This window comes from Camellia sinensis, chromosome 12 (assembly GCF_055761805.1).
Source record: "Camellia sinensis isolate YWXY chromosome 12, ASM5576180v1, whole genome shotgun sequence".
Lineage (NCBI taxonomy): Eukaryota > Viridiplantae > Streptophyta > Magnoliopsida > Ericales > Theaceae > Camellia > Camellia sinensis.
Genome location: NC_138972.1, coordinates 84,292,784 through 84,319,181, shown reverse-complemented (window position 1 = coordinate 84,319,181; position 26,398 = coordinate 84,292,784). Strand labels below are relative to the sequence as shown.

General features: G+C 34.3%; 2 protein-coding genes across 3 annotated transcripts; one reads left to right on the top strand and one right to left on the bottom strand.

Annotated features, from left to right (window-relative positions):
• Positions 1–6,527: 6,527 nt before the first annotated feature.
• On the bottom strand, positions 6,528–9,204 carry LOC114277278 (diacylglycerol kinase 5). 2 transcript variants are annotated; one of them, XM_082899112.1, is made up of 5 exons: positions 8,801–9,201; positions 8,551–8,673; positions 8,294–8,422; positions 7,745–7,830; positions 6,764–6,900 (listed from the first exon to the last, which is right to left on the bottom strand). In XM_082899112.1, exons 1-5 carry the CDS (start codon positions 8,996–8,998, stop codon positions 6,897–6,899), a joined length of 540 nt encoding a protein of 179 aa, XP_082755238.1. In that variant the 5' UTR covers positions 8,999–9,201; the 3' UTR covers positions 6,764–6,896. The 2 variants fall into 2 exon arrangements, with proteins under 2 accessions (XP_082755237.1, XP_082755238.1); XM_082899111.1 differs by lacking the exon at positions 7,745–7,830 and having other exon boundaries at positions 6,528–6,900; positions 8,801–9,204.
• Positions 9,205–19,692: 10,488 nt separating this feature from the next.
• On the top strand, positions 19,693–26,159 carry LOC114277277 (2-Cys peroxiredoxin BAS1, chloroplastic). Its single transcript, XM_028219161.2, has 7 exons — positions 19,693–20,085; positions 21,071–21,145; positions 21,757–21,838; positions 22,286–22,365; positions 24,381–24,506; positions 25,387–25,500; positions 25,846–26,159. The coding sequence occupies exons 1-7, from the start codon at positions 19,864–19,866 to the stop codon at positions 25,960–25,962; spliced, it is 816 nt and encodes a 271-aa protein (XP_028074962.2). The 5' UTR covers positions 19,693–19,863; the 3' UTR covers positions 25,963–26,159.
• Positions 26,160–26,398: the final 239 nt, after the last annotated feature.

Below are 26,398 nucleotides of genomic sequence, written 5' to 3'. Positions count from 1 at the left end.
ATAGATTTTACCACTTATATCTGTTATCAATGTAGTGTTAACACGTGATATTATAAACAAAATTTAATAAAAAAAAACTATAAAAAAGAAAAATAATAAAAAAATAATATTTTAATGAAATAAAATATACTGTTAACACAGGAGGTTATAAATAAAATATAATAACAGAAAAATTATAGAAAAAGAAAAATAATAATAATAAAAAATAATATTTTAATGAAAAAAATATAATGTTAACACATGAGATTATAGATAAAATATATTGAAGAAAAATTACAAAAATAAAAATAATAAAAAAATAATTCAATGAAATAGAATAAACACATGAGATTAAAAATAAAATATAATAAAAAAATTATAAAAATAATAAAATTATATTTTAATGAAATAGAATTTTAGAATAGAGACTCTGATGAAATGTGTACATAAAAACGAGATTAGCTAAAATATAAAAGTGAATTTTAGGTTATAATTTGGCCAAAATTTTGCGATGTTGATGCTCTAACAAAGTTTTTCTATTAAAGTGTGGATTATGCTTAATACATCTCACGTATATTATACGAATAGAGAAATTTACAATGTGCACCCTTTCAAATGATACACATTGTAAAAAAAGTTATGATTTTTTATGATAAATGTTATGATTGTTTGTAATGTGTGTTATGATATTTTGTAGTAAAGTTATATATAGCGAATTTATGATGTACACCCTAAAGTTAAGAATAATAATGTTATGACATTTTGTGTTTTTTGTTATGACATTTGAGATTTTGTTATGACGTTTTTCAATGAAAAAAAATTATGACTTTTGTAATGAAAAAGTTATGACATTTTAGATTTAAATTTTGAAATTTTGTGAAAAAGTTATAAAAGACATATCATATGTACCTTTTTGAGAGTGCACATGGTAACATCTCCCTATACGAATTATCCTTTATTTGAAGTATATATTATGTTCATTATAGGTTACGTGGATTATGAACCAAACTATCTATACCTATTGTTGGAAAAAATGGGTTTTGGTAAACTTTAATGTGAAATTAAAGTAGGTCCCAACTATTGGTTGATGTGGGATTAAATGTGTTTAGATTCTTTGTAATAAGGTCTTTACACTACATAAAGAATGACCAAAAATCATTGAGAATTGAATGAGAAATTGTCTCATAAAGATGGCCTCATGAATGAGGTTTTGGGAATTGTGTATAACTATCAATCCCACATTGATTGTGGAGGAAAACTTTGATGGGTATTGAAGCCTCAAGATTATGAGAAGGGCATAAGCCCTTTGGGACATTCAAATTTTCCGAAGGAAGGAAAACATGGATGCTTCAAGGATGGGGTTGGGCCAAGATTATAGTCCAAGTTGGTTATGGCAAAATTACCATACGCACGTGCCGCCCGCCCGGACCGATCCGGGTCCGTGGATCTTGGATATTGAGGGAATGGGTTTGGGCTAGGTCGGATTGGTGGTCCACCAACTTATTCTTTTTGGGTTAGGTCTATTGCAAGCCCAAGTCTGTTGCAGAAATGTATATACACATATGTGTATATTGTGTGTAACTCACACTTTGAATTCCCATCAGTTTTGTGCATGTAACGACCCTCGTCACTGTTTACCAAATAACCACTGATTACTGCTAAACTGAGACTGATTATGATTGGAAACTGAATTGATTGAAGTATTGAACTGACTGACTAAAATCTGGAACTGAATTGATTAAGTATATCTGTTTAATTGTATGTCTATCTGTTGACTGTTTGATTATCTGTTTATGCCTTTGTGTTTAATTGTGAATTGAAGGCCTTATTGGCGGCCGAACCAGGAATTGATTGATGTTTTAGGACCATCATAATTTATGTGATTTTATGGCATATTTATCTGAAAACTGATTTGGTATGATTAAATTAGAGTAAATTAAGCCAAATTAATAGAGTTGGACTTATTTACCATTAGACCATTGAGTGGACCACTACCCAATATCTTTTGAAGCCTTATTACATTAGAAACAACACAATTCATCAGCCATTCTCCTTGTTATTGCCGACCATAGAGAGAGAGAGACTAGAAGAGTTGATTTTATCTTACTTTTGCTTGATACTGCTTGGTGATCTTAAAGAAATTGAAGGTTGATTTCATAATTAAGCTCCTACACCTTAAATTCAAGACTTAGGTGAGGATTTCACCTTCTCATTGTTGTATTTGAGCTAGTCCTTGCATGGTTCATACTAAATTGATGAGTTGAGTCATGTTTTAGTCCTAGTATGTTGAATTGGAGCTCATTCCATGCATGCATATTTGAATTGTTGAATTTTTGAGTTGATTCCATGGAGAATTGTCACATGCATGCTCATAGTTATGTTAAGTCCATGTTTTCATCTTGTCCTTGGAAGAATTGGCTCATTAGAGCACGAAGTTGAAGCTTTGAAATGGTTTAAATTCATGCATGTTTGCATGTTCTTTATATTTATGAAAATTGGTTTGAATTGAGTTGTTTGAAACACCCTTGAGCTTTGATTTTACAAATTGAGCTTTGAATCATGTTAAAGTATGAGTTTTGATGTGTTTTCCAGAAAATTGGCCCAAGAGGATCGAAATTTATGGTTTAAAACTTGGTTTTGAGCTTGAGGTTCAAATCTGGAATTTCCAGAATTTGGACTCACGCTCGAGCGGGGTGACTGGCGCTCGAGCGTGGAAATCGTGCTCCCAGCATTTTGTTCTGTTTTGAAGTCCGGTCGAGCGGAATAATTGACGCTCGAGCGGGACATTGTGTCACATGCTCGAGTGGGTGTCGAGCGCCCAATCGAGCGTGATTTTCACCTATCTAGCACTTTTGACTGTTTTGCAAAACGCTCGAGCGGGTAAGTCTACGCTCGAGCGTAAACCTTTGTCTGCATGTCTGCTCGAGCGGAGTAACCTACGCTCGAGCGTGACCCCTGTTTTCTGAAAATTCTGAAAATGTTTTTAAAGTGCATTTTTGCATCCTCATCTCATCCTAGGCATTATTAGGCCTAGTTTAAGGCATCTTAATGAGGATATAGATGTAGAACCACACCAAGGCAAATTAGGGATTAAGTTATTATCTTTCCCAACTGTGTAGCTTAGTGTGTATTCAATCTGTAACTGTGTGGGGTTGGCGACTGGGGACGCACTCTAGCTTTACTATAGCCCAGAACTCTGTGAGTAACAACTGTGTAAAGATATGTTGAAAATGAATATCTTCTGAACAATTGAACTGTATTGCTTTCTGAACTGATACTGTTAATTGAATGAATGTATGTCCTATATTCTGAACTGTATTGTGGCATCCTTAGCAACTACTGTTTACTGTTACTGTTACAGAGATCTCTGTCGGTTCCCTTGTTGGAACCACTACTGTTACTGATTGATGGCCATTATTTACTGTTCGGTCTTTTAAGACCTACTGTTTACTGCACTGTTATGCTAATGGATGTACCACATATGACTGAATGACTGATATACTGAGTAAACGAACTGTTTTCATTACTGTAAGGACATTCATTCTTAACCCCTTTACGCTTTGTATTATTCACTAGGCTTTAGCTCACTGCTCATATATATATATGTAGGTGTACAGGCACCAGACCGTGGTTAGAAGCGTCGGGGTAAGCTCCAGTTTTGTCAAGCCAACTACTGTGCCTCACTGCAAGGTTCCGAGCCCATCAAGTTATGGCTTAGGGGTGTTTTAGTTCCCCCTTCTGTCTCTGTAACTGTTTTGTAGACTGTACTGTACTGTTTAACAGGGATTAGGTCCCTGAACTGAATGATTGTATATATGTACATACTGTTTTGTCCGACTATATATATATTTTTGAATGAAAAGTCTTTTTGCATACAGACTGTCACAGCTCATTGGACATTGTTTATTTACTGTATTGGCTTCCGCCAGCCCCTGCACTATGTATTACTGTTAAGCAGGCCTTCGGTAATCTCGGATTACTGGCTGGTTACGGTGCTAAACCCATAGGGACGGGTTTGGGTCGTGACAGTGCATTACTCCAGCAGCTTTGCAGAAGTAATGGCATCCATTAGTGGCCAGCTTTGATGGCTGGAGACTCCTCATCTCTCCCCCATTGTGTATAAGAGGAGACTCATCTCCCTTGGTTTGGTACAGAATATTTTGCCTTCCAATCATATAGTCAGTTTGTTTGCTCTTATAAAATCCTTCCTGTGTGAGAGAGAGTGTTGCCATTGCTGGTTCGCCAAGCTAACAGAAAGTGCTTTTGAGGTAACCGGTTTAAGCCATCTTATCCTGGGAGACAGAAGTCGACGTTCCTCCAGCACCTACAGTGAGACGGCTAATATGTTTTAAGGACACTGTGGTACCACACAGAATTTGGTTTGATTTCTCGTCTTTCAGTATATTATATGATATGTATTTCTATATTATGCTCTACAATGTAATATGACTTTATTTGGTGTTCTATTATTTAATTTAACAAATCATGAATCTATTTATTTTGTCTAATTGTACATTTTTAACAACAAACCTAAAACAGATTATATGTGTTTCATAGAATTAACTAATAGATTCATATGTAATTCGGACTGTGCTGTTAGTTTGGAAAACAATTTCAGAACATGCTCACTGTTTCAGCTGCTTAGGATTCATCTTACTTTCGCTGTTAATACTTGGGCAATGGAACAAATTCATAGGAAAGTGAATTGCATATTACATATTTGTCATTGGTATTGCTTAAGGTAATATAAATTTATGCCTGGTACTAATTTCCGAGTAGCCTATTGTTTCACCTATAACATGATTAGGACATGTACATTCATTTAGATTAACATGCATGCTGCTATTTGGGTTTTGTGAGTCATGAATGTATAGGCCACAATTTGATTATATAGAGTGCATGATTAGGAATTAAGTCCACTGTTTTCCAGGAAATTCATGCTTGTAAATCATGCTTTTTTGACATGTTAATTATTTTCTAGATTTTAGTTTTTGTACATAATTTAATTTCTAGAATTATTTGCATGTTAATTGCTCAATGATTATTGTTTTGTAACAAGCATTGATAATTTTTTTCTATAAGATTTTTTAGTTTAATTTTTATTACATGCTTATTGTTTCTATAGTTATGTGTATGATATTTACATATTAATTGTCTATAAAGTTTTAATTTAATTTAGGAGTTACATATTTTAATTTAAAGTTTTAATTTAATTATGGAGTTACAAACTTTGTTTTAAAAGTTTAAATTTAATATTTAGAGTTATAAAGTTTGTAATTTGTTTGGGTGAATTAAATTTTGAATTGAATTTATTTATTTGGAGTTATATGTCTAAATGTTTATTGTGAATTAATTTCATTCATAACTCATGGCTATTAACTCTTAAATTAGTTGTGAAGTTACATATATATATATATATATATTAATTTAGTTGTGGCATTTTAATTCATTGGTTAATTTTATTATTCAATAGTTGGCTAGATGGTTTCAATTAGTTTAGTAGATTTACATTTTGTTTAGATTGTTTGGTTTGTATTTTCTTCTATTCTCTGCTAACTTTCTTTACAGGAATACTTATGCGAAAGGGAATGGAAAAACAAATATAAAACTAAATGAATAGTATTTGGGGTGTCAAAACAAAAAGTTTGGACGACTAACCTTTGTGATGAACAGGCACTACAAGAAATTGCATTTTTGGCGACTAAATTTTTTGTCGCCAAAAGTAAGGTTTTCGCCGAAATCCTTTTCCGACTAAATATTTTGGTCGCTGAATTTGTTGCGGGAAGATTGTTGGGGAAGGTATTGGCGACTAAGAAAATTTAGTCGCCAAAAGTCCTTCAAAATGGCGACTGACGTTTTAGTAGGCAAAAGTAAAATGTATTCACGACAAAATAACTTTAGTCGTTGATGAGGAAAATTGGCGACTAAACTATTAGTCGCCCAAAAGGATACTAATTTAATTTAAATCACATCTTCAGCTACTAAATTTTTGGTCGCCAATACTTCAAATATCTACGGTGACCAAATTTTTAGTCGCCAATAGTCCTGTTTTGGCTACTAAATGTTCAGTCGCGGAAAGTCCAATTCTTGTTTTAGCTACTAAATTTTAGTCGGCGAATGTCTAATTTTTTTTACCTGCCAAAGCTTTTGTCGCCTGTGATATAATTATTATGTTTTTGGCGACTAATTTTTTAGTTGCCAAAAGTGTTTTCTTTTTAGCTACTAAATAATTAGTTGCCTAAACTGTTTTCAATTCTTTTTGGCTACTAAATATTTAGTCGCCAAAAGATTACATTCTTTTTTTGCTACTAACTTTTTAGTCACTAAAATTATTTAACTCCATTTTTGGCTACCAATTGTTTTGTCGCCAAAAACATCATTTTATGTTTTCATTTTTTTTCATTTTAATATATTTTTCCACAACTTGTATGTATCCACCGTAACCTGTAATAGGTATACAAACAAAACGATATGTATATATTATCACCTATTCCATAACGCATATTTTACTTACATCATCAAACAAAAAAGAATACCTTTTAAAGTAAACTTATATACAAACCAACTATATATATTCCAATTACAAATAATAACATCATACATAACAAATACATTATCAAAACAATGTCCTCTGTACACAAAAAATATTTTTACTATACTATGCATTGTAATGACCATTTGGCATGGTACAGATTATCATGGTAATATGTGCCACTACAAAAGGTAATCTACATATACCACGGCAATAAAAACAAGTTCCATGTCAAAAGTATTATGTACCCCGCCAAAAATTATATGTACGATTCATGCAAATTCCACACAAAAAGCAGAGGACGACATAAAACTTCCCAACTGTTCAAAAGTGTGAATTATCCTTTGTATAAAAAAATGGAAGATCCGCATGTCAATGCCAAAAGTCATCTACAAAACAAAAATTACACCAATTAGTTCCATTGTAAACAAAAATTACAGCCATCTATGAAACAAAAATTGGAAGGATGTCAATTGTAATTGAAATTGTATTTAAATATAGCTTGAAATAAGGAAGTAATGGCTAAATTTTTTTTACTTCACAAACTAGGACACATAAAATGAATTTTCAAAAATGGGGAGTTGCAAACATAAAATGAGATGGAGAGAGTATTATAAAATTTTAATTATCACTTTAAATTCAACTCTAATATGGTGAGGTTCACATTTAAAATGAATATGAATTATATGTTATAATATTGAATGGACTTACATAGAATAGATCATATCTAGACAGAAGTTTAGTTACATGCATTGGTATGGTTTCTCACAATCAAACAATGCTCAATGCATACTTTGCATTCACACCTTAGAAAAGTAATCTGACCAAAGCACATAGTTTAGCTACACCATTGAAATACTCATTTACTCCCTAAATTAATAAGTACTTAACACACAAAATTGGGTGTTACTTTTATCATTTTTTGTCAGTTAATCCACAATTCAGATAGGTTCGGTTGAGTTGAGAGTTTATTCAAGTTTAGTCTAAAGTGTATAGAAATTTCCCAAGTCACGCATGAGCCCCAACCTCTAGGCCAATGTTATACCAAAGATACTTTGAATTTGGCATAAAAGTACTTCATGCTCATCCAGAATAAGAGAAAAAAACAATTCAAAGATGTCAAAGAATATAGCACTCAAAGGGTGCAAATAAATTAATTTGATGAGACTCAACAACATATTGTGGGTGTTTAATTATCAACTGAAAAAGAAGATGCCATGTGAACAGCCTAACCTGTCTATTTTCATTTCTTTGCCTTTCATTACTTGATCCAAGAATGAGATTACAGAATGACGATATGTTCCAGGATTCTTCTTTGTCTACAAATTATTAAACTCCAAACTTGTCAGCATCAGACTCCACAAATACATAATATAAAGGTAGCGTTACATGAAACACACTAACATCATATTCAATTTGGTGTCAAATCCATGTGGATATAGACTATGCTACAAGGAATGAAGTCTAAAACTTTTGTTGAACTTTAATCTTAAAAATAATCACTAGATTTTAATCTTAAGACCAGGATATAATGAATAAAAAAAAATGGTTAACGAATGTAGCAGCAAACACAGATGAATTCTCAAGTGGGTTTTGAGGTCTTTTTGTCTATTCAAACAAACACACACAGAAATGTTAACATACTTAATTCTAACTGCCTGTTTTAGAGACAATATATTCCGCTTAATAAATCGAGACAAAGTACAATTAGAACATCAATTAGTAATATTAGTACACTTTCAAGTTAAAACAAAACTTAAAAAAATACAGGCTTTGTCCTACCCAACGAAAAGCAAATGGAAGGTTGTTTCTAGTTCCCAGGGGTACTGTAGCAATTGGTGGTGGCTGAGATAATTTGAGATCGGAAACAACTCCAAGAAGCCAGCCAGCTGTGCCATTCCTACCTACAACCTAATGAGCTACATCCAAGTCAGAAATGTATAAGCAAAATTGATATGTGGTCATTGCCTACTGCATATGAAATTAATAAGCTATATACAAAAATTAACTTTTACATGTAATTTATAACTCAAACTCACAATGATTCTCAGATTCTCCTCAATCCTAAGAGCTAATTCATCACCACTAAGCTTGAGTTTTTCTAGATTGAGATACAATCTGTGCAACACAGCATCAGGAGCTTCTTCCAACAAATCAACAACCTAAAATAGTAAAGTAAAATTAAGCCACATGTGAAAATAGATCTAATTCAACTATGTCAAAGTTTAATGCAATCCTGCATTAAAAATCCCTAAAATTCTAAACATTCTTCACTGAAGGCCAAAACACCTGGTTTTTGTTTAGAAGAGAACTATATGTGATAAAAAGATCCCCACCGAGCTGACCACCACTTTTGGAGTTGATGAATACTAACACTGGGCATTCTGGTACATCGGGGAGACACTCACTCTCTGAACGGAGCACAAGTATGTAATTAGGGATGTAGAATTTCTTCAAGTTGTCAAACTCTGGATTATAATCGGCCATTAGTGCTCAAACTGCAGTTTTCATGTTTAGGGTAAACAAAAGAAAAAAAAAAGAAGAAAAAAAAAGCATATTATATATATGTATATATGTTCTTCTTTCGTAGATGGAAAAAAAATAATAAATAAATAAAGAACAAGGATATTTTTATTTTTATTTTTTGTTAATGTGTATGTTGTTTAACAGTGGACACATTTTCCTCATATCCACTTTAGGCTTAAGCTGGATGACAACTAGTAAATTACAGCCACACAGCATATACACACAACATTATATATACACACAATATTATTATACATATCCACACAACATTATATATATACACACACATTCACCTGCATATATTACACATCATGTTTCCAAACACTAAATTTTGAATAAACCCTACAGCAATAATGTGAGAAAAAGAGGGAAACAGAGCGAGAGAGAGAGAGAGAGACGCCTATATGTGTACAAAGCATTATATACACACACACACACATATATTAAACATCATCTTTCAAATTTTTAATAAATTAGAGGCACATACATTCAAATTTGAATAAACCCTAAACCAACAATGTTAGAAGAAAGGGAAACAGAGTAAAGAAGAGAGAGAGAGAGAGAGAGAGAGAGAGAGAGAGAGAGACTGTGTGAGAGAGCTCAAGTGACAGAGAGAGAGACGTACAGACAAACCGTGAGCGAAAAAAAGAGTGTGTGTGTGTGTGTGAGAGAGAGAGAGAGAGAGAGAGAGAGAGAGAGAGAGAGAACTTGTGATGTGCGGCGGTGGTGAGTTGTGACGGTGGTGATTTGTGCGAGGGGCAGTGGCCATCGTAATGTCAACCATACGATAGGCTACGGTGATGAGGGTGGTTTTTGTGAGGTTTGGTGAAGGACGGTGTGTGTGTGTGTGTTACAAAGTGTGATGTTACAGAGAGAGAGCTCGTTCAAAAAAAAGTATAATAGAAAGAGAGGCGCGCGCAGAAATAAAGGATTGGCGTGTTGAAAATTGGGCCTTTAGCGACTAATTTCTAAATTTGTCGGCAAAGGGATAGGTTTGCCAACTAAATGTTTTTGTAGCCAAAAGGTTACTGAATATCGACGAAAATATTAGTCACCAAAAGTACTATTTGGCGACTAATTTTAATTTTAGTCGGGAAAAACGAATGTTACTGATTAATTTATTTTTTTTGGGCCTAAAATTTGGACTAACAGCGACCAATCAAATTTTTAGTCGCTGAAACTTGAGTTTTTACTGACTAAATTTAAATTTAGTCGCCAATAAGTGATATTTATTGACTAAAATATTTTAGTAGCGATACCTTGAACCAACGCCGACAAATATATATTTTAATCGCCAAAAAATGTACTTTTGCCGACTAAAATTTAGTTGCCAAAAATGGTCGCCAACGGTGCGATTTGTTGTAGTGAGGAATTTCTAAGCGTGGAAAAGATTTTGGACTAAATAGAAACCTATTGGATTGGCTATTTTATTTAAATGGTTGAAGCATTTTTTGTTTGAGATTTAGTTAGTTTGTTTACCAATTTGTAGTAGCAAGTTTTATTTGCTTGTATTGTTAGAAGCATTTTATATGCGTGTATTGGGTTGTAGCAATTTTTAACATTGCTTGTAATTTGGCTAGCAATTTTTAAATTGCTTGTAAGTTTGGAACTTGGTTTGGTTTTTTGGAATAGAAGCCAAAGTGTTTAGCCTTGGCTAAAGAGTAGTTCTTATTTGTTCAGAAATAACAATTAAGACGGATTTGGTGTCAAACTTTTGGGGTTTGAGGAAGTCTTTGGGTTGAATCATTTTATTCCCAAAGTGTTAGAAAACCAAGTTTGGAGAAAGTCTTTAGTTATAATCTGATTATTTCCAAAATATTTTGGTTTGTAAAAAGAAACCAAATTTTAGCATTAGCTAAAATATTTTTGATTTTATTCAGAAATAATGGGCTTAGTTCCGGGAGTACCGGTTAACTTTTATGAGTGGTATAATTCTGGTAGCAAATTTTATTTACTTGGGAATTGTTTGTTATAACCTGGTTTTTCCCATAGAAAACTTAATTTTAAATTTGTTTCCCATGGACTAGGAGTCAACATGCTCTTGAAAGTTTTGTCAAAAGGTTAACTAGGTTTTAAGTGGGGTCGAAGTGACCCCTCCAGTCTTCCTGGGAACATTCTTGACCATGTTCGATTCTAGGTTAAGTGGTGAGACTAATTTTGAATTAAATTTCCAACTGTGAATTTTCTAGTGTTAAGTTTAGTTTCTAGAAAAAAAGAATAATGAAATTCTGTTGTGATTTTTCAAAAATGGCTTCAAGGGGTGACAATAGAAATGTTGTTCCACCTAACAACCTTAAGCCTTGCGAGATTCTTAAAGGAAGATCTAGAGAGATCAAATGTGATTAAAGGAAATTACAAGATTGCATGATAATATCTCTGAATTAATCAAAGGCAATTAGTATGTTATCCTTGTGTCAATTATAGCATATATGATTGCTACGTAACTTTGCTTGAAAGCAAAGATGAGACAACCCGTTAGGGTGGGTAAATATATTTTTGAATTTTTAAATTCTAAATATATTCTTAATTTGGTGGCTCCTAGTGAGTACAAGATCACTGATCACAGAGATAGAAAATTGGTGGTTCTTAGGAGGTGTTAGATCACTAGCTACACAGTTATGAGATTGTGGTTCCTAGTAGTGAACAGATTATTGATCACATATCAAGACATGATGGTTCCTAGTAGTGGAGAGGCTACTGATCATATGTCAATATATGATGATTCCGAGTAATGAAAGAATCTATTGATCCTATGTTAGGACGTTGTGATTCTTAATAGTAAAGTAACTACTGATCACAAGTTAAGACATTGTGATTCCTAGTAGTAAACTGACTACTAATCACAGGTTAAGACATTGTGATTCCTAGTAATAGAAAGTCTACTGACCATATACTGAGAAATTAGTGATTCCTAGTGACAAGACTATTGGCCATGTTATGAAGTTCCGAATAATAAACTATTGAACACTATATTTGTGTTTCCTAATAGTAAGACTATTGGCTTCAGAATGATAGGTTGGACCAAATATGTTTGGGTGCCTAATTCGGTTAAGGATATTCTAGTGATATGATTTTGAGAGTTTCATAATCATTGTGACACAAGGAATTGTTTAAAGACCCTGTATGAATTTTTGAAAAATGCCAAAAGCCTTTGTGTAAATTCTACAAATGTGGGGGTGTCATGTAAAAGGTAGGAATACCTAAACCCAAGAGGGTTAGAATAAACCTAAAAATCCGTTGACTTTATATTCAATGGTTATGCACAATATAACAGTGCATATCAATTTCTTGTGGTTAATTCTGTTATTCCAGATATACACAAGAATACTATCATGGAATCAAGAAATGCATATTTCTTTGAAAATGTATTCCGAGCTCCATGAAAGAATTTGAAAGTGACAATGATCACATAGCTAATCAAACAGATGATCACTTAGATGATCAAGTTGATGATCAAGCTGAGGATGTAGATTAGCCAAGAAAGAGTAAAAGGGCTAGGACTGCAAAGTCCTTTGGCCCGGACTTCTTGACTTATATGTTAGAGGGATAACCTTGGACGTTCCATGAAGCCATGACTTCACTTGAAAGTCCCTTATGGAAAGAAGCTATTAAGAGTTAAATTGACTCCATCTTATAGAACCATACGTGGGAGTTGGTTGATCTACCCCCCATGCAGTAAGGCCTTGGGGAGTAAGTGGATCCTTAGAAGAAAGATGAAAGCTAATGGGTTAATTGATAAATATAAAATTAGGCTAGTTATCAAAGGATACAGGCAGAGAGAAGGCCTGGATTACTTTGATACGTATTCACCTGTGACAAGGATTACATCCAGTCGCATGGTGATTGCGATAACCGCTTTACGTGGTCTAGAGATAAATCAGATGGATGTAAATAAAGCTTTCTTAAATGGAGATTTAGATGAAGAAATCTACATAGAACAACCCGAGGGGTTTTTAGCTCCAAGGAAAAATAAGAAAGTCTATAAGCTTGTCAAGTCATTATATGGTTTGAAACAAGCTCCTAAGTAATGGCATGAGAAGTTTGGCAACGCTATTTTGTCAAATGGGATTAGAATCAATGAGTGTGACAAGTGCATAAATGTTAAGACCCTGACAGTGGTTATGTCATTTTGTGTCTATACATAGATGACATACTCATTGTTGGTAGTACTGATGAAATGGTTTGAACTACCAAGAGATTGTTAAACTCAAAGTTTGACATGAAAGATATGGGCTTTGTAGATGTCATTCTAAGTATTAAGATTACCAGAATATCTAGTGGTATTGTACTTTCTTAGTCTCACTATGTTGAGAAGATACTTGAGAAATTTGGTATAAGTGTGCCTAGAACACTAGTAGACGTGAGTTTACATTTGACCAAGAATAGTGGTGAGAGTGTCTCTCAGCTAGAAAATTCTCGGGTTATTAGAAGTCTAATGTATCTGATGAATTGTACAAGGCCGGATATAGCCTACTCTATTAGCAGGCTTAGTAGATACACGAGTAATCCAAATGCCACTCATTAGAGAGGCATTATGCTGGTGTTAGGTTATCTACGCTACACCTGGAATTATGGGCTGCATTATACTAGATACCTAGTGGTACTAGAAGGGTATAGTGACGCTAACTGGATATCTGATATAAAAGACCCCAAATCCACTAGTGGTTATGTGTTTACCCTAAAAGAGGCAGCCGTGTCTTGGAAATCTTCCAAGCAAACGTGTATATGAAGATCAACGATGGAATCTGAGTTTATTGCATTGGATAAAGCAACTGAAGAAACTGAATGGCTTCGCCAGTTTGTTAAGGATATTCCACGTTGGTCGAAACCTGTGCCTGTTATCTGTATTCATTGTGATAGCCAATCGGCGATTGGACGGGCACAAAGTCATATGTATAATGGAAAGTCTAGACATATCCGTCACAGACATAATTCCATACAACAACTACTCTCTTATGCAATTGGCTTTCTAGATTATGTAAAGTCTAAGGACAATATTTCTGATCCGCTAACCAAAGGGTTAACTCGAGAGTTAGTAGAAACGTTGTCAAGAGGAATAGGGTTAAGGCCTTTAGTAATGTTACCGGAACGAAAAACCCAACTTAGTTGGCTGGAGATCCCAAGATCTAGGTTCAAAGGGACAACCTAATTTTATGTAATGGGTGAGTCATTGAAGAGGTAAATCCTTTTGCCCATTCCTTTGTACAGTGATACCTGATGGGGGTAGAAAGTTAAGCTAATGCTTTTAATGACCTAAGTGATATGGTAGTCAACCGTGGTATAATGAGATACTTTATATAGGTCACCTATGGGATTACAAAGTGGGGCCACGTCTTTAAGTATTGGTAAGGCCGAATTCTTTAAAACCACTCACTTAACCAGGCTAGTGTTCCAGGGCCATACTGGAGACACAAGTGAGAACAAGAACAATGATTGGACTAACTCCTGTGTGAGGTCTATTGTCTCGGTTTACATAAACGGCAGAATAATTCAAGACATCATGTTCACTGGTCAGCTAGTAAATTCGATAGGTTATCACTACGAAAGGTTCAAGGCCAATATCTACATTTTCTGATGCAGAGTTAGTCTGTGTGCTCTCTCTCTGAGTCTTTCTTGTAAACGTTGTCCGTTTTTCTTATTCGGTCAATTTTTATGCATATGGGGGATTGTTGGAAAAAATGGGTTTTGGTAAACTTTAATGTGAAATTAAAGTAGATCCCAACCATTGGTTGAGATGTGATTAAATGAGTTTAGATTCTTTGTAACAAGGTCTTTACACCACATAAAGAATGACCAAAAATCATTGAGAATTGAATGAAAAATTGTCTCATAAAGATGGCCTCATGAATGAGGTTTTGGGAATTGTATATAACTACCAATCCTACATTGATTGTAAAGGAAAACTTTGATGGGTATTTAAGCCTCAAGATTACGAGAAGGGCATGAGCCCTTTGGGGCATCCAAATTTTTCAAAAGAAGGAAGGCATGGATGCTTCAAGGATGGGCTTGGGCCAAGACTATGGTCTAAGTTGGTTATGGAAAAATTGGCACATGCGCGTGCCACTCGCCCGCCTGCCCGCCTGGACCGGGCCAGGTCCGTAGGTAGTGGATATAGGATCTTGGGCTTGAGGGAATGGATTAGGTTTGGATTGGGCTGGATTGGTGGTCCACCAACTTATTCTTTTTGGGCTAGGTCTATTGCAGGCCCAAGTCTGTTGCGGAAATGTATATAGACATGCGTATATTATGTGTAACTCATACTTTGAATTCTAATAAGTTTTGTGCATTACTCCAGCAGTTTTGCAGGAGTAATGGCCTCCATTAGTGGCCAGCCTTGATGGCTGGAGACTCCTCATCTCTCCTCCATTGTGTACAAGAGGAGACTCATCTCCCTTGGTTTGGTACAGAATATTTTGCCTTCCAATCATATAGTCAGTTTGTTTGCTCTTATAAAATCCTTCCTGTGTGTGAGAAAGTGCTGTCATTGTCGGTTCGCCAAGCTAACAGAAGGTGCTTCTGAGTTAGCCGATTTAAGCCATTTTATCCTGGGAGACAGAAGTTGATGTTCCTCCAGCACCCACGGTGAGGCGGCTAATCTGTTTTAAGGACACTGTGGTACCACACAGAATTTGGTTTGATTTCTCATCTTTCAGTATATTATATGATATGTATTTCTATATTATGCTCTACAATGTAATATGGATTTATTTGATATTCTATTATTTAATTTAACAAATCATGAATTTATTTTGTTTAATTATACATTTTTAACAACACCTCCAACTATTAAAGCTTAAGTATTGACCAGTAGAATGATTTGACACACTCTCAACCAAACACAAAGTAAAAAATGCAACCTATAAGCTGTCTCAGATAGGTTTTTTAACATACAAATACAGTTTATTTTATTTATTCACTGTATTAGTGTTTTAGTTTCCTAATTGTCTAATATTTGGCATTTAAAAAATAAATAACACTAAAAAATAAAAATAGTAGTGTCATGGCCAAATTAAGAGAATGATATCAAACAAGATGAATGTCTTGACCTTTTACAATTTGAAATATTTTTTAAAAATTCAACTTATCATTATGTATTGCAATGGTTACCGAAATTAGATTTATTTTAAATTTAAATTTCAAACTTTTTAAAGGTGTCACTTTAAATATTATTATAATTTTTTCCCTTAAAAATGTACTGTCATAATTATATTGGGGAAAATTAGTCTAGGGTCCCTCTCCTACTTTTCGTAATAGAAGAGATCCACAAAATTATTTTTTGATGTCTAAGGTCTCTAAACATATATCAGAGAAATTTTACTCTTTGTTAACACTAGTTCTTGGAGGGAAGGGAAGATTAAAAAAGGCTCAACAGTTCGAGTTCTCTTGGCGGGAAATCTAGATTTGTTCTCATCTCGGTCATCGATTGACGCACGATTCAATTGATACACACAAGGCTATGTGTTGAGAGAGAGAGAGAGAGAGAGAGAGAGAGAGAGAGAGAGAGAGAGAGATGGGGACTTCGGACAATGCGAAAGGGTTGATACTAGCCGTGGGTTCGAGCTTGTTCATAGACACTAGTTTCATCCTAAAGAAGAAAGGGCTCAAGCGTGCTGTTGATTCAGGCACTCGTGCAGGTCAGTTTGAATTAGATCTCTACTACTTTTTTATTTTTTATATTTATTTTATAGTTTAATCTTTAATTTATTTAGTTTCTTTCATTGCATAATGAATTTGATTATTGTGGGAAAATGTACTGGTCCAATGGGTTATTAACATTATGTTCTGATATTTTTGCACATGTAGTGATTGTTGGAGAGGTTGCAAATTTTGTGGCTTATGTTTATGCTTCGGTAGTTCTTGTGACCCCAAGCTGCTAAAGGAGGTGGCGAATGCAAAGTTGTGGGAGATTTTGTTGTAGATGAAGATCTGGTGCAGATTTGGTGCAACTGAGACGACGGCGATTCACGACGATGGCTGAGCTTCGCCAATCTGACTTCGCCCCCTTGCTGTGTCGACGACCCTAGTGGAGCATTTGTTGTTGGGCTCAACCCACACCATGACGTATGGTTTTAGTCTCTCGTAACGCCAGTTTACGTTCTTCAGATCTTTCGCCGACGTCACGTTCACCTCCATTTCGTAACCGCAAGCCATTGGAAAGAAGGGATCGGTGATTGATCCGGATAAGCTGATGATTGAAATGGGGCAATGAGGTTTTGAGGAAGAGGATCAAACCCAGTGAAATTTATTGAGACAAGTCAGTGAAATTTCAAAAAAATAAACTCAGAGAAATTTGTTTAATATATATATATATATATTTTGTTGCTTATTCACTCAATGAAATGATCTTCTCTCTCTGCTTTGAACTGAAATTTCTCTAGATTGGTGAAGAGAAATTTTCTTGTTTGAACTGAAATTTCTCTGGGTTGGTCCAGAGAAATTCTCGGGTTTAAACTGAATTTACTCTGGATTGGTCCAAAGAAATTCTATGGTTTGAACTGAAATTTCTCTGGGTTGATCCAGAGAAATTCTCTGGTTTGGATTGAACTAGTCCTCAATGTTGTCCAAAGAAATTTGGCAACCTCTTCTTTTCCAACTTTCTCTGGATTTCCAACAAAAGCAAAGGTTGCTTGAAGAAAGGGTTGCTACGTTGTCTGGAGTCTGGACCAATTTCTCTGTGACGTGAATTTTCTCTGGACTAATTTTCTCTAGACCAATTTTCTTTGGACCAATTTTCTCTGGATCAACTTGAGGGACCTTAGACATTATGAAAATATTAGATGTCCTTTATGCAATAAAATCTTAGGCGTGATTTGGAATGATCTAAATAAGTGCACTTTTTGACTTTTTATGAAATATGGGTTGGGTTTGAAGTGATGAGTTAAAGATGTGATGTGACTTAAATAAGATGATGTGACTTAAATAAGATAGTGACTTTTTGACTTTTTAGCTTTTTTAGATCATGCCAAACAAGGCCTTAATACGAGAGACTTTAAAAACAAAAAACCCATTATATTTTCATCAATATCGTTTTTCTTAAATTATGTTATCATAATTATAATTTTTTATTTTTATTTGTAAATCATTCTTAATTTAAAAAGGGAAACCTTCACCTACAAAAATCAGTTTAAGAATAAAATTAATTTTAAATTAATACATTAATAAGTGAGTGGAGTATATTATAATGAATTTACAATTTTCCCATAGTTACATTTCTCCACACACTAATATGGAAATATTTTTAGAATTGTATTTTAAATTCTTATATAGAAAGGGGATTTTTTTTTTTAAGGTTTTTGATATTAAGATTTTATAAGATAAATGACATACAATATTTTTATAATAGTTGAGAGAAAATTTGACGCAGAGAAATTTTGCCCCTACACAGAGAAATTTCTTTGATTTCATTGAGAAATTTTAAAATTTCTCTGATCATAGAGAAATTTCATCAAGGGATCTTAGCTAATAAAAAAAAAAACATATTGGATCTCTCCTACTATCTAAAGTTAGAGAGAGATGTTTCAATATATATATATATTTTAAATGATTCAATAAAAGTTAGAAGATTTTTTTTTTAATTTTAAAAACTGATTAGTTAATTTTCCTTTTCAAATTTCTTATAAATGGATTGATTAATTTCCTTTTGAAATATGTAAATCAAGTTTAAATGATTCCATAAGAGTTAGAAGATTTAAAAAAGAAAAATTTAAAACTGATTTGTTAACTTGCGTTTTCAAATTTCTAAATTTAAATTATAAATGGATTAATTAACTTTCATTTTGAAATGTGTAAATTAATATATAGAGCATTGATTGGCACCCCAGTACGGGGCACCCCCAGCACCCCCACCTCCACGTGGGGGGCTGTGGACCAAGGGAGAGTAAAAAAAAAAAAAAAAAAAAAAAAATTTCAGCCAATCACATATTACCACATCACTGGGGGTCACTGGGGATCCTTCAAAATTGGGGTTCCAAAGCATTTTTGTAATATATAATAAGATCTTTTTAATGACTCAATAAAAAGTAGCCAATAGAATATTTTTAATTATTTAAAAATAAGAATTGTAGAAAAATAATATGAGGATTTTGAGATTGACAAGACACTTTTCTTTAAAAATTATTTTTTCCTTAATATATAGTATAGATAGATTATAGGTAAAGTAATTTAAATAAATACATCATTCGTTCCAAAATATTAGTTCATTATTTTATTTTTTATTATCTCAAAATATTAGTGAATTCTAAAAAATTAAAGACTAAGTAATATAAATTCCTTATTTTGTCCTTCTTTTAATATTTTAGTATATAAAAAAGTATAATTATAACAATTAATATTTTTTAAAAATTGTACTATTAAAGAATAGTTTTAAAAAATTAATATTTTTAAAATGTAATAATTATAAATTTTCAAAACGAATTAATATTTTGAAACAAAAGGGGTAAGTGAAAAACAAGAAAAGAAAGCCACCTCTTAAAATAAAAGAAATATTTGAAATAAAAAATATTAAAAATTTTAAAAAAATTTATCAAAATTTTTATCAAATGTAAAACTCATACCATATAAATCTCATGCGAATCTTAAATCCATATAAAATAAATCTTAAAAAATATTAAATTATTTTTAATAAATCTTAAAAAAATAAATCTTAAAAAATCTCTACCATTATTCACCTGAAACTTTAACAGGGAGACACCACCAAACGAAACCAACCCCCAACCAACTTCTCTCTCCCACAACAACAGGGCAGCTACTTATCCACTCACTCATCCCACTCTCTTCACCATTGACTCATTACTCAGAGAGAGAGAGTGAGAGAGCGCTTGGTTTGTATGGCAATGGCTTGCACAGCTACTTCAACAACAGCTCTACTCTCTTCTTCATCTCCAAACCCTATTACTAGGCCCTCTTCTTACATTTCCCCCAAATCATCCCTTTCCACCAAAACCTTATCTATCTTCCCCACTTCCTTCAACGGCCTTCGCAAACCCTTCCTCTCTCGTTCCATCTCCTCCCCCAGATCTCTCTCCCGCCGGACTTTCCTTGTCAGGGCCGTAAGTAATTCATTGTCTACAATTTCTCATTTTCATTTCTTGCTAGATTCTTAATGTTGTCTCTACGTATATACACATGTTTCAGTTTCATTTCTGGGTAGATTCTTGGTTTTGACTTTGGAAATTTGTGTTTAATCAAGTTTTAATGTGTCATAAAGTTGAGGGTTTTGAGTGTTTATGCGAAAACTGAAGTTTTTTTCAGTGAAAGTTATGTTTTTTTTTTTTTTTTCTTCCAAGTTTTTGTTACGCTTTGTAATTTTGGATTTTTGTTGAATTATATAATGTTTTTTCTTTTAGCCCTTTATTTCAATGTAGAAATCTATTACTGTTTATGCAATTTTGGTTTCAAGTTATTATTTGCGAATTGAATTAGGCTTCGCTAGGCTGGGCTTAACAAGGCCATTTTGTTATAAAAAAAAAAAAAGTTTTAAATCGTTTGGCACGCTCATTTCCTGCCAAAAACCCAACTTTAGTCACTTGAAAAGAGTCATTAGACAAAAGCCAAAAAAAAAAAAAAAAGAGGCTAGGAATATGCCAAACAAACTTACCTTATTTAAGAAACAAGTTATTTGTAGGCTAATTTTAATCCAATAAACTAGCTTAAAAGCTGAGTGCCGAAGAGTGAAAGAATTTAATATGTCGAGCCTTTGTGCCTCTTGCACAAAATCATATCTTTTATGTTTGTATCTCCCTCTTCAATACAATAGCTATTTCTAAAAAGGAAAGGGAAGGTTACCAGTTTGGGATGTATAATTATAACGGGTATAATTAAGGCTATCAACTCAATTAAGGCTACGTATAATTATAACGGGTAGATGATCTTCCAGATGTCATCTGCAGGATAATTAAAATGGGTAGCTGATCTACAATTGTTATGTTATCTGTTAATTTCATCTAAATCATTTCTGTCAAATTCATTTGTTTCATTCGTAAATTGGCTTTCAGGAATACATTCTCATTATGTTCCCGTATGTCTTTGCAACAGGGTGAGCTTCCACTTGTTGGAAATATAGCACCAGACTTTGAGGCTGAGGCTGTTTTTGATCAGGAGTTCATCAAGGTAGAATATGAAAGAAAAGAACAGTGTTTGATTTAAAACAAAAGTATGAAATATCATCTTTCTTGGGCTCAGCAATCATGTACTTCATGTATATGGTTGTTATCTTGGTTTCAGAAATGGGTGCACTCTGAGTGGGGAGTTTGATGGTTGGGATCCTTTTGAGTAAATTTGATTTCTAGTTTTGGACTTGGGTGCAGTGTACTCCAATTTTGGAATTAAATGATTAGGCTTGACCTATGGTCAAGAGTACAATCAACAAGATTTCTAATTCCCTACTCACACTAGCTGAAGGCTACCAAGTGTTATTATTGTGTCAGTGATGATAAAGCACTAATCCGTCTGATTGATTGGTCATTTTCCTTTGAAAAAACTTCTGAAAAACAATGTAAGAGAGAATTATGGACGTAGGATGTTTTTTCATTTAAAATTTAACTTTGATCATGGCCTAATAAATTGTTGTCATGTGTCAACTCAGATATGAAGAAAGATTCTGCATATAGAAAAATTCGGTTTGCTTGGGCCAGGATTTCATTCAGCATTGCATACTTTGCATTTTTACTATACTATATACATTTTAGTTTATATTCCTTACTAAAGGTTTGTTCTTGCAGGTTAAACTTTCAGAGTATATTGGGAAGAAATATGTTATTCTCTTTTTCTACCCTCTGGATTTTACATTTGTTTGCCCCACCGGTGAGTTTGACTTTGAGCGAATGTAAATTACACTAACCTCCTTTGAGGTTTAGAGAAAATGCGTCAAACTGCACAAGTTCGACATAATTACACTGGGCTCTCTAAGGTTTTAATTCACACAACACTTCCCCTTTTCATCAATAATTCGTTGAGTCGTATGAATGAAAAAAATGATATTTTCATCTCTTTGATATTGAAATGTATATTTACCCTTGTTTAACCATGTGCGTACAAACCATCAACATTAGTTCAGCCTCATTAATAGGGAAGTCGGTGTAATTATGTCAAATTTGTGGGGCTTATTATATTTTTTTAAACCTTAGGCATGGTCAGTGTATTTTACCCTAATTGTTATTATTATAGTTTTGCTGTAAGAATTGTAAACCGAAGTCTATTTGTAGCAGGCATATGACCTATTTCTTTTTTCTCTTCATTCTTGATGGACAGAAATCACTGCATTCAGTGACCGTCATTCAGAATTTGAGAAGTTAAACACAGAAATATTGGGTGTTTCCATAGACAGCGTGGTAAGTTTTTTTTTTTGGCTTATTTCTTTTTATTCATGTAAATTGAATATATTTCAGTTTACTTAATAATATAACTCAAATGGTGACATCCATTGGTGGACATGTCATAGCTGTATGTTTAATTCTTCACCTGCACGTCAGAACCTTTTGCACTTGGGTACCTATGGGCCAATTAGTGATGCTTGGGCCATCATGAAATACCCTCCATAAATAGGAAAAGAAAAGAAATAGAATTAACTCCAAGGGTCAATTTCTATGTTTGGGCCGTCATGGACATCACCCAAGCTTTTCACCTCCTGTCTAAATTCTTATTTCTTTTAGCAATTTGACTTAGGGTTGCTTATACGTCACTTTTAGCTTCTCAATGTTGCCATGCAATTGGCCAAATTCTACCTTTCTTTCCCTGAATATAAAAGCAATGTGACTTAGGGTTGCTTATACCTCACTTTTAGCTTCTCAATGTTGCCATGCAATTGGCCAAATTCTACCTTTCTTTTCCTGAATAGAAAATATTTTATGGGGCCCTATTTTATGAATACGGGGTTGAGAAAGCCTGCTGATCTTCTTCCTTTCCCATCTAGTCACTAGTTTTGCTTGTCTTGATGTTCTACTTTTAGGCAGTGAATGCTGGCAGCATCTTTACATCAAAATCAGCAACACACCACCTTCATTGTAGTTGGTTATCTCCATCATCTTCAATGATCTGTACCTGTACGCATGCTGTTTCCACCCATTGCAATCTGCAACATCATCTCACAGTACTAATATTTGTTGCCATACAAATTACTGTCACAATAATCTCGACTTTCGTCTATTACCAAAACAATACTATCACTGTCAATCACCACTTCCGCCCTTTGGTTTGGTTTGCTCCACACTTGTTTCTCTTCGTTTCTTCTCCTCATTAGCTGGTTATTGATTATGCTACACTAGATTCTTATTTTTTTATTTTGGTTGACATAGATTTGTTTGGGTATGAGGATGGGTTAATCTTGAGGGGCCTTTGGCTATGGTTGCTGGGGAGGGGTCGGAAGAGAGTGTATGGTTTTGTTTTGAAGGGTACTTTGGCCTTCACCTTTTTAGAGGAGAGAGTCGAACTCCATAGTTTCTTGGATAATTAATTACCCAATTGTCCTTTTTTGAAGTAAGAAGAGTGGGAAAGTTGTAAAAGGCTTTGCTGAGGCTCGCCTTGCCTCGAGGCGAAAGTAAAACGCATCAAGACTTTGATTTTTAGGCATTACTCCCCAAAGGCTTGTGCATTGCAGTTTGAGACATGCGCGTTAGTTGTGCTTTGTACGCTTTTTGTGCATAAGCATACGAGGAGTATGCATATGCAGCAGAGGTTGCATTGGGCTTTTGCTAAACTTAGTCTAGTAGATTGTTTAAACATAAAAAAAAAACAAAAAATAAAAAGAATCTCTTTTTGCAACTATATTCTACAAGTACATGATCAAATCAAGAAAAACACAGTAAATGGTTGAGAAGCTCAATCATTAAAGTTAAAAATATCAATTTCACTTTCATTGAAGGCAAACTTCTTTCTATGTAGTAAAATGTTCGACACCCTAAGGAGAAAAGTATTTACTCCTTCATATTTAATTTTGTTTTTTTTAAATATTTAATTTATTCACTAAGTGTTAATATTTAAAATTTGAAATGCTTACGCCTCAATGCCTTGAGGTTTACGCCTCGCCTCATGAGGGGTAAAATGCCTCGAGGTACGCATTCGCCTTTAAAAGCTTTGAGTGGGACGCTTTTGGTTAAGAGTTGGGATACTGCTACGTGCTAAACCTCCACGCAGGGTGCAGTAGGGCTACATTCACCAACTTACCACATATATATTTAATATTTTTAATCCTTCAAAGTTTGTGGCTTTTGATGCGGGTTTTTGGATTGCATGATTATCAATGTTTCCACTAATTGCTTAGCTGTTGTATTTTGTTTTTGTTGCTCTCATTTTAGGAATCTTAATTTGCTTTGTAAATCATGATGATTTTATGTTCTTTTTTGTGTAGTTCTCCCACCTTGCATGGGTCCAAACAGATAGAAAGTCTGGGGGGCTTGGTGATCTAAAGTATCCATTGATTTCTGATGTGACCAAATCAATTTCAAAATCCTATGACGTGCTGATTCCGGATCAGGTCTGCTCTTTCTAATTATTTTCAACTATTTCATTGTTCTTTGATAATTTTTCCATCACCTCATCCTAGAACATATATAGGTTACTACACTTAGTTGGAAGAATTATGCTGGGTGAGGATCTAGTATAGTGGAAGGGGTGTGTGATTCCATAACTGAAGGAAAGCCGTTCTGTTCCACTGTATGTTCAAGGGGAGCCTTTGCCTTTGCTCTAAGACTTATCATCAACATGGTTGACCTATTCATATTTATTGATGAACTCATCTTATAATGAAAGACATTCAAAAAATAAATCCTCATTCTATTATGGAAGAAAAGCTGTATTCTTCTATATGCACTTTGTGCCTGAGGAGAGATTTCTTATATTAATCATGGTCTGTGAGTGTTGCAGCATTAACAAGGAAACAGTCTCTGTGCTCGTCTTTGTTCACTATAGTCAATAATCCATTGTTTTGTTAAGGAATTTATAGCTATTCATTTGGTCAGAAGCCTTAGGAAGTGTTCTTTGTCTTCAAACTGTGTCCTTAGTTTGTGGTGTTAGAGAAATTATTGATGCTATCTTCGGAAAATTTGTTTAATTTTTGTGTGTACGAGGAGTGTTTAGGAAACGTTAGTAGGTATTGGTTTGTAGTTGTGGAAAGTAATAATTTGAAAAACATCAAAGCGAATTTGAAAGGATGGTATCGAGTTTTCTTGCCACCACCTGTTTTGACTGACTGTAAATTGAACTTCTGTTGTTTGTTGTGTTGATCATCTTTCTGGTGACCCCATTTCTATTTATGAATTATGGTTAAATATTCAAAAAATAAATGATGTTATTAATGCCTTAACATTCTGTCTTATGTTCTTTCATTATCTGCAATGGATGCATTTTATTTTCAGGGAATTGCATTGAGGGGACTTTTCATTATTGATAAGGAAGGAGTTATTCAGCACTCCACCATTAACAATCTTGCAATTGGCAGGAGTGTTGATGAGACAATGAGAACGCTTCAGGTAATAATATATTATTCAATTGAAGAGCAAAATTTATTTTCTTAGGCGTTTACCTATTTTAATGTCTAGCACACGAGTAATTATTGAGTGGAATGTGTGGCATTGCTGCAAACGCACATCCCACTATCCATTGTTGTGGCTCGCTCGCGGGATTTTGTTTCTGGTGCTTGCTTGCACACAGGTTTTTTTTTTTTTTTAGGTGAATAAGTCATAAATAAAAAACAAGGATACACAACTACAAGGGGCATGCCCCAGGACCACTTGCACACAGATTAAATAGTGAAAAATAAAATTTTAATTGGTTTCTGGTGCTTTGTTTCTTGCGCTGTAATGTTGGTGGTGCAGGCATTGCAATACGTGCAGGAGAACCCGGATGAAGTATGCCCAGCTGGATGGAAACCGGGAGAGAAGTCGATGAAGCCAGATCCCAAGCTCAGCAAGGAATACTTTTCTGCAATATGAAGAAAATAGAGAGAGCAAAACAACCCATTAGCATTTCCATTTGTCATTTATAGAGGTTTTGGAGGGTTTTCATGTAATGTTTTTTTTAAGTCTTGTTGACGAGTTTTGGGGGGTGGTTTCTGGGAACAAAATGCAATGGACCAGATGTACCCCTGTATTTAGAATTCGTCAATGTTTGCTTGATCTGTGTCTTTCCATTAGGAGGGCTTTTTGTCATGCCGTTACACTGTGCTTTGGTCAGAAGGCTTCAAAGCTCACCAGACTTGCAAACCCAGGAACTGTGGCAGCCATTGTTTACAGTTCAATATGGCAGGGGATGGTAGCAGGACAAGGGGCTGTGCGGTGAGAGGGGGGGTTGCAGGTGGTGGTAGATGGGGAAGGTAGCGGGTTTGGGGGTGCCGGGGACAGGCAACGACACTGGGGAGGGCTGGAAGAG